The sequence below is a fragment of the Galeopterus variegatus genome, unplaced genomic scaffold (genome assembly GCF_000696425.1).
Source record: "Galeopterus variegatus unplaced genomic scaffold, G_variegatus-3.0.2 Scaffold23226, whole genome shotgun sequence".
NCBI classification, from domain to species: domain Eukaryota; kingdom Metazoa; phylum Chordata; class Mammalia; order Dermoptera; family Cynocephalidae; genus Galeopterus; species Galeopterus variegatus.
The window spans coordinates 1542-10467 of record NW_007749337.1 but is presented as its reverse complement, the minus strand read 5'-3'; the positions used below and the strand labels follow the sequence as shown (position 1 = coordinate 10467).

At 35.3% G+C, this 8926-nt stretch overlaps 1 protein-coding gene across 1 annotated transcript; it reads left to right on the top strand.

Annotated features, from left to right (window-relative positions):
• Positions 1 to 3326: 3326 nt before the first annotated feature.
• Positions 3327 to 8232, top strand: LOC103583458 (disintegrin and metalloproteinase domain-containing protein 28-like; the record flags this gene model as incomplete). The annotated part of the gene is made up of 4 exons (XM_008564766.1): positions 3327 to 3418; positions 5476 to 5635; positions 7752 to 7832; positions 8154 to 8232. Coding segments are annotated over exons 2-4 (313 nt in total), but the record flags the coding sequence as incomplete, so codon positions are not given.
• Positions 8233 to 8926: the final 694 nt, after the last annotated feature.

Sequence of the window (8926 nt, the reverse complement as noted above, 5' to 3'; positions counted from 1 at the left end):
AATTTTCAACCCCAAACAGCAGAATACATATTACTTTCATGTGCACACAACATTCACCAAGATAGATCACATTGTGGGCAATACGATAAGTCTCAGTACATTTAAAAGTATTGGGATCATACAAAGCACATTCTCTGACCACAAAGTAGTTGAGTTTGGAGTTAATAAAAAACAATATATCGAGTACCCTAAAATATTTTGAAATTTAACAGCATACATATTAAATACCCATAAATCAAAGATAATAAATAACAGGAAATAGTTTTTAAAATGAATTATGTGAAAATTAAAACAAAGTTACAATCTATGTGTGATGGAGCTAAAAAAGTGCTCAGAGTGAAATTTATAACCGTAATTTCTTAGAGGTCTAGGTAGCTTTACTGGTGGCTTCAATGGTAAATTCTATTAAACATTTAAGGAAAAAAATAATAGTAGTCTTACACACAACCTCTTCAGATAGTAAAAGAGAACACTTTTACAACTTAGTTTATGGCACCCAGTATTACCTTGCTAGTAAACCAAATACATTAAAATAAAAGAGATCTGCATAGTAATAATCTATAGCAACATAGAAGCATAAGTTCTTAATAAAATCAAACTCAATATAAAAATGATAATCTATCATGATGAAACTAAATATCCTAGGACTGCAAAGTGGGCTTAACATTTGAAAATCACATAATGTAATATATAATGTAATTTTTTTATTTTTTATTTTTTATTTTTATTTTTTATTGGTTATGAATATTCATGAGGTACAAAGCAAATTTTCACGAAAACCCTTAAATGGTCACTTCATCCGTTGGAATTTTAAAGACCGTATTCTCTGATTATACTATCAAGAAAACTTTAAAAACAAAAGTGTAATTTAAAGATCTCTAAAAACTTTAAACCATAATTTAAACTGCATTAAATAACTTGATTAGAAAGGCAATTTTAGATGATATAAGTGATCTCACTCATATGTGGATTCTAAGAAAAATTGAACTCATAAAAGTAGAGTAGAATGGTGATTACCAGGGGTGGGGAGGGGAGGGAAGGATACAAAATTTCAGTTAACAAAAAAACAAAAAAAAAAGGAAAGAAAGAAAAGAAAAATTTTCTTTAGGGCTCCTTCTCTGTGCTGACTCAACCCCTTTAAGATCAAGAGCTCTTTCTTAAATACTGGGAAATTTTGAATCTAGTCTTTGACAAACAACAGACGAGATTGAAATAATCCAAAACTTATGAAGATACTGCTTTTTTTCAAGAAAAATCATTAAATATATTGTAATGATTTGTAAAATCAAACCATTTTAAATAAATTTCATGTTTCAATGTTCGAGATGATAAAAGAGTTTCATTTCCATATTTCCTTGATTATTTGTATCTTAACAACATTTATTGGTTTCTTGTTATAAAATATATACACAGAGAAAATAAGAATAATTAGGCATGAATTAGCAGAGAAAAGCATCACATTTCAAATCCCATACTTCAGAGTTACAGCTGCTAATATTGCAGAATCATTTATATACCTGGTATCATGGAGCTTCGTAACTTGCTTTTCTCAATTAACCAAATGTTTGTCCTTTTCCTAAGCATTACATATTCTACAACATCATAGCTGCAAAGATGGCATTGGATTAATACATTGTACTTTATCTGACTAATTTTTATTCCTGGATTTTGACATGTTTCCCAATTATATAGTATCATTTAAAAATATGCTGGCTGAAAAGTCCTTGTAAATAAATATTCTTAGAATACAAAACATATGCATTTTTGCAAATTGTCTCTGAAAAGATTGTGCTAATCCATATTTCTGCCAGCAGAGTATGAAGCTAGGTGTTTTGTCACATCCTCACTGACAGGGAGCACGAAGATTTGTAACGAAACTTTGCCAATTAGCAAATGTATAAAATTACCTTGTTTTCATTCATATTTCTTTTATTGCTAGTGAATTAAAATGAATTTAATTTTTATTGAACATTTGTATTTCTTTTTCATAATAATTGCCTGTTTGTGCCTTGGCTGCATATTCAATATTTGAAATGCAAATTGATTTATCAGAATGATTTGAAGTTTAAAAATTGGCTTTGCTGGTTAAGGGCTAACTTCAATATATGGTAAAAAACCTGGAGAAAGAAAATCTTTAGCATAGGGGTGGAGATCTGAGCATTTCCTTCATTATCTTGCAATAAATGACTGAAATAAATGTGAACTGTTACCTTCTTTTGTGTGACTATTATCTGTCTCCTGTACAAATCTGTAAACTTCCTAGAACAGGGACGCTGCTTACCTTGTTCACCGCTGTACTCCCAGTACCTCCTAGCACAGTACCTGACTTTAGTAAATGTTCAAAAGTACCTACTGAATTAACATTGAACATATTTATCTGATATTGGAATGGGGAAGATCTTTTAAACCATCTATTTAAAGGGAACCATCATAAAAGATCAAAACAGATTTTGAATAAAATTCCAAATTTTACAATTCATAAAGGATTACAAATTTATTTAAAATTAACCTGCAAAGTATGAAACACAGGTCTGTGGGCATAAAGCTGGCTTTTTATTTCTCTCTGTGACTTAATATGATTCTCAGTTTTCTTATTGATAAAATGGGAATGACAATAAGTACGGCTAATATTTATCAGCCACGTATTACTGACCGGGTACTGTTCTCAGTGACTCACATATAGTAATTCATTTGATTTTCACAGCAATCATATGAGGTGGGCACTCTTACATGAATCTTCATATTACAGATGAACAACCCCAGAGGTTAAGACACTCAGACACTTGCCCAGGGTCACACGGCTAGCTTCTCAGTCATGCTTAAAGCCTGAGCTCTTAACCACTATGTTTAATTGACCATCTGATGTGGATCTGAGGAAAATGACATGAGAAATGAAATGTGTGATGCCTAAGCCTGTGCCTGGCACGTAGGAGGAGTTTGACTAAGCCTGGCTGGAAGTTGTCACGATAGCACATACCCACAAGAAAACATTCCATTATCTATCTGTGGGCTATGAATAAGATGATTGTAGCTCTTTTGGCTAAGTCTTCATATTCAGATGGATTTTTAACCTTCAGTAAATCATGCAGATGCTTCCAAAAATTTAGATAGCCTTTATCTAATAACAGAATACTTAAAAGATTATTTTTAATTCCAGAAAGCTCCTTTGCTATCAGATTATTGCAGCCTGTATTTCTGACAATGGTCAATGGAATTATGCCAAAGTAGTACTTTTCACACTGGTTTTTTTGTAGCATTGAATTTCTTATCTCTTTTCTTTTCAAATATGTCCCTACTGACCATGCCTGGTCTCAGGAACCAAGGTTGCAGATAAGTCATGTTACCACAGGAATGAAGCTGGGTCAAAGTACGGGTACTGCCACAAAGTGAATGACACGATCGTTCCCTGCAAAGCAAAGTAAGTGTCATGCTGTTTGAGCCCTCCTGCTCCAGACACTCAGGTGATGGCACGCTTCCAGCCACACGTCCTGATTTATTTCACTTAAGGGGAAAGTGGATTGAACATCAATCATTTGACATACATTCACTGAGTGATTACTATGTGCCATGTTTGCAGCGAAGTGCTGACTCTAAAAAGACAAATAAAAAATAAATCTCTTTCTTCAAATCTCTCATGATGTGTGTTGCAGATGGTACCAAGTAAAGTCATTGTTCAGAAGAATGAATGTTTGAGATGGAACATACAACAGAGAATGGGCCTGGTTGGGAATTTGTCCATGCATTTCCCAGTATAATTTAAGTACTTTTTCAATCTAGCATGTTTGATTATGTCTAGGGATAAAAATGTTTGCCTACCCAGAGAAATAACCAACACAGTGCTTGTGCAGTGTCATTTAAACTTGCCATGGAATTACATAAAGAAAAGACATGGTAAGAGAAAAGCCTAACAATCCATCAAAGTTTGTTTTATTTTTAGTATTGATACCCTGAAAAAAATTAGAGTATCACACCCGATAAACTTGAGATTTTTCTACATTTTTTTGTTCTGCATTTTAAGATAACTTTTAAAATTCCAATTATAATAAACTGTTTGTACCTGCTCTGAATTTTACACATACAAAGTAATTTATAATAACAAGTAGAACAAGATCATCATTTTCCGAAGTGTTTCTATTAAACATTAATTTTGATGGATGACAGATATTACCAAACAACATATATTTTGGATATAGGGTCATATCCTTGGGGAATCTTGGCCTAAAGGACAATCATATCCTGTGGTCTCTCCTTCATAGGAAATCAGGTCAGATTCAAAAGGGGAAAAAATTATGTAAAACTTAATACAAACAGGGCAGGGTAAGGGCAATATGTAAGTGGGTAGTGGGAAGAGAGTAGGGTACCATCTTTTCTCCACAGCCTCTGCACACACACCATTGTCTCTGTAACTGTTTGTGCAATCACTGGATGATTTCAGCAACTGGAGGCTCAAATATTTCATTTGTCCACAGACAGCCCTCCTAGTCACTTCCTAGTAGTTGCTGTCTGTAATGGAGACAGCCTGAAATTTCCTGTGCCCTAAGGTCATCCTCATATGGCTCTACCCAAATGATTCGAGAAAAAATTTTCTCAGGTTTGGAAAGAATGCATGCCTTCCTTCACTCCTTAGTAATATTTTCTTCTGTGACCAGAGTCATTAAAAAAATCTGATCCTATCACTTTCGGAATACCTTTTTCACAACTCTCCTCTGAATTCTGTGTAAAGTGATTGACTACCATTGTACTGGTTTTAATTTTAGTCACCTTGGTGGAAAGTGGACATCTTGATTGAGTGCTGAGTAGTTTAATCTGCAGATACAGGGAGACAGTTGTGTTAGTGACCCCACTTGATAGTGTGGAGTGGCAGGGGAGGCTCAGCTTTGTACTGACAAAACTATAGTGAGAGTTGGGGCTTTTATCTGTTAGAATTATTCTGCTCCAAGTCATAAACAAAGGAGTAACTTTAGCTGAAATAAAAATAGAAACTGATTTCTTAGGTGCCCTCCGTGCTGTTAGGAATCCATCCTCTCTATATCTTCTAGCTCTGTCATACACATGACCTCCATTGCCAAGTGTTTCTCTCGGTCTATGATGGCTTCTCCAGCTCCAGCTATCACATGCCAATCAGCAAAAAGGAGAAAATGCTGAAGAATATGTCACGCTCCTTCATTTAAAGTCACCTTCTAGAATTTGTGCTTAAGATTATGCTCTCTCCCCATTGCCCAGAACTTAGTCAACTGGCAAAAATTAGCCGTACAGGAATCTAAGAAATGCTGCTTGTTTGAGCAGCAATGTATTTTGCTAATATTCAGAGGTCTTCTTACTAAGGAATAAGGAGGAAATTGAGATAAGGTACAACTAGAAATCTCTGCTATAGGGAGAAATACCATTAATTAAATATTGATAGTCATAGAGCTGATTTGCATTTGTATAAAACTGCAATTTAAATCCTGCAATAAACTTTGGCTTTTTCCTCAGTGACACCATGTGCGGAAAGTTGTTCTGTCAAGGTGGGTCAGATAATTTGCCCTGGAAAGGACGTATAGTAACTTTCCTGACATGTAAAATGTTTGATCCTGAAGACGCAATTCAGGAAATAGGCATGGTGGCCAATGGAACTAAGTGTGGAAAGAACAAGGTAGGTTGAAATTGCAACTTTCACTCAAAATGGTGTTTTTCTGTTGTCATTTGCTTCTCAAAAATTCACTAGTTGCTTTGTTGACCAATTATTGGGTTCATCATGCCTTGGTACAACAGCTAGGGATTTGAATGTAGAAAACTATGAAATATTTTAAAAATGAGAACAGTGGAGCATTGTTGTTAATATTCTCAAACATTATGGTGAAATTCAGAAAGAACTGACTCTCATAGACATGATTTCAAGAAGAGTATGACGTCATGTTGATAACACATAGCAGCATCTGTTTTCTTTTCCTAGACTAAGTCTCAGAACCCACGAAAGTGCCAGGGTGTGGGATACTGGGCTTCAGTTAACAGATTTGCACATCCGTTAACAATATAATGAACTCACAATCTCAGGCACAGTACTAATTGTCCAGGGCCGACACATAAGCTTTGATAATGAGGAGGTTCATCTCCCATAGGAGATTAGAGTTACTGTATTTATTGTACTAACATACCCACGTGACCCAAGAGCTTCCCTGATTTTTCATTGTGGTAAAGCCCATCCTGAAAATATTATCTTATTTACCTGACCTGTTTTGGCTCTATTTAAATGCAAATTTATTCACTGATGAGTCTAAAATTACCTTGTGGTTCAGTATAAGTATTGCTCATAAAAATTTTTGGAAAGTAAATATAAAAAAGTAAATGGAATTGATATGACCTCTGAGCTCATGAAACGAAAAATATAAATTTATAAAAGTTTATAAATGCTGCTGATTTGAAATTAAAATGTTAAGGTTTGCCTTTAAGAGGTATTCATAGTATTTAACCTTCTTTCTTCCCCTTTTATCTCCCCAAATATATGCCAGCATCGAGGACAAAAAATTTCACATAACTGGATTTTCCAGGTTTCAGACACTAATTTCTTTAAGTTTTCTAGTGGTGAAGCTTACAAAGACATTAAGACATCATCACATGACTGGCATGAGTGTTGCTATGTTTGGTCATATATCTCTTTGCAGCCTTAAGTCAAAAGGGACATGGACTAAGGCAGAATTTAGGTATTCCTGTGTCCCCTGGTATAAGATCATCTTATTAATGCTAGGCCTGGTACCAGGTGCTTTACATGAATTCTCTCATTTAATCCTCACAGTAGTCCTGGGAATAAGCTTTATCTTCATTTTGCAGATCATTGCTCATCTCTTAACTTCTTGTATATTCATTGCTTCTGAGATATAGAGTAGTTTGGATTTTTTAAATAATAAATGTTTAAATAAACTTTATCAGCTCTTTAGGGTAGGTTTAACTGAGGAAATACCATAAGCAACAGAGTCCATCTCCATTTCTTTCCCCTGCACCTGCCCCAACGTTTACACAATAAAGAGGATTATGCATCTTTACCTCCTCCTGTGACAATTACATGTTAGAACCACTTTTAAAAGCATCTGTTGTGGGCCGGCCCGGTGGCGCACTGCTACAGTGCGCCGCTTGGGAGCGTGGCAGCGCTCCCGCCGAGGGTTCGGATCCCACATACAGACCGGTTCCCGCTCACTGGCTGAGCGAGGTGTGGGTACAACACTGAGGGCTGCGATCCATTGCCAGACACGAAAAAAGAGACAAAAAGGAAAAAAAAAAAAAAAAAAAGCATCTGTTGTCCTCTTAATATATATCTCAACCAACCTTCTCATCTTCATCCAAAGAGGACAGAATTTCAAGGCCTATATTTCTGGGGTTTTTTTAATTGACAAATTATAGATGTGTACATTCATGGGATATAATGTGATGTTTTGATATATGTATACAACGTGGCATGATTAAATCAAGCTAATTAACATATCCAGCACCTTGCTTACCTATAATTTTTGTATGGCAAGACATTTGAAATTTACTCTTTTGGTTATTTTGAAATATTTAGTACATTATTATTTACATAATTTTCATTATTTATTACATTATTATTATTCTATTTTCCTTTTTCAAAAAAACAGTGACTTCCTTAATAAAAAGATGAGTTTGATAACAATAAAAGTGACTAACAAGATAAGACTAAGTTCCAAAGAAGCAACCATTTGCAGAGCTGAAGCTCTTGAACATTAATGCCAATTTCATGTTTTTGACATCACTTTCAGGTTTGCATTAATGCAGAATGTGTGGATATCGAGAGAGCCTACAAGTCAACCAATTGCTCATCTAAGTGCAAAGGACATGCTGTAAGTTTTGAAAATATGTTTTGCCAACCTTGTTGACTCATAATTTTAAGTCAGTTATGGTGAAACTAGAGTCACGTTTTTAGCATTAAATGACTGTAATTATTAAATTTGTCCAACCCCTCAGTTGCATAGTTCAATGAGAAATTGCTTCTGAGAACTGTTTACTGAGATTCCTGCTATTAATTCGTACCTTATGTAGACAGATGAAAGCCTGGAGATCAAGGTTGTTCCTGTTTCAGGATGGACTTTCTTATGCATTAAAGGGCTTTGGGGTTTCTGGTTGGTGTAGCGGGGAAACTGATGGGATCCTTGCTCTTCTAGGTGTGTGACCATGAGCTCCAGTGTCAGTGTAAAGAAGGATGGGCCCCTCCCGACTGTGATGACTCTTCAACAGTCTTCCGTAGGTGACATTACACATCTATTCTGGGAAAACTGCTCTCCTCCTGCAAGCCTTTATTTTGTATTATAGAAGATTTTATTGCCTCTTCTTTCTCCTTCTGGAATTCCTGTTCTATAGATATTGAATCTGCAATGTTAATCCCCAAAGTGTCTTTAACAACCTTTTAATCATATTTTCCACATTCTTATGCTTTCACTCTACATATAAAAAGATGTCCTTAAGTTTTATATTTGTAATGTTACCTTAATTTCTTTCTTGCTTGCTTTGTTCCATTTTCATAGTAGCCTTGACTTAACGGATTGATAAAATATTCTCATAAAACCCTCTAAGAACATGACTTAGATTATTTTTGTAGGTTCAATTCTGTTCTCTGAATTTTCTCTAGTTCTTTTGAGGTTGATTGTTCTGTTCTTTCACCATGTCATATGTATTTCATTGTCCTGTTTTCCTTTAGGATAGTGACCCTTAACTGAATCAAGTATCGGTGGACTTGAATTGATTCACATGGGTTTTCTTTGCATTTTTGTGTGCATGTTATACCTACTGATACCTCTCCTGATGGAAGATCTGGCTGTGAGCTCTATTAGTATTAGTAGGTAGACAGGTCTCCCTACAGGCCACTAGGGTGGGAAGGAGCCAGAGGGGGAACCCTCACTACCAACTGCCATCTTGAGGAGGACTTTACCCTAAAAAG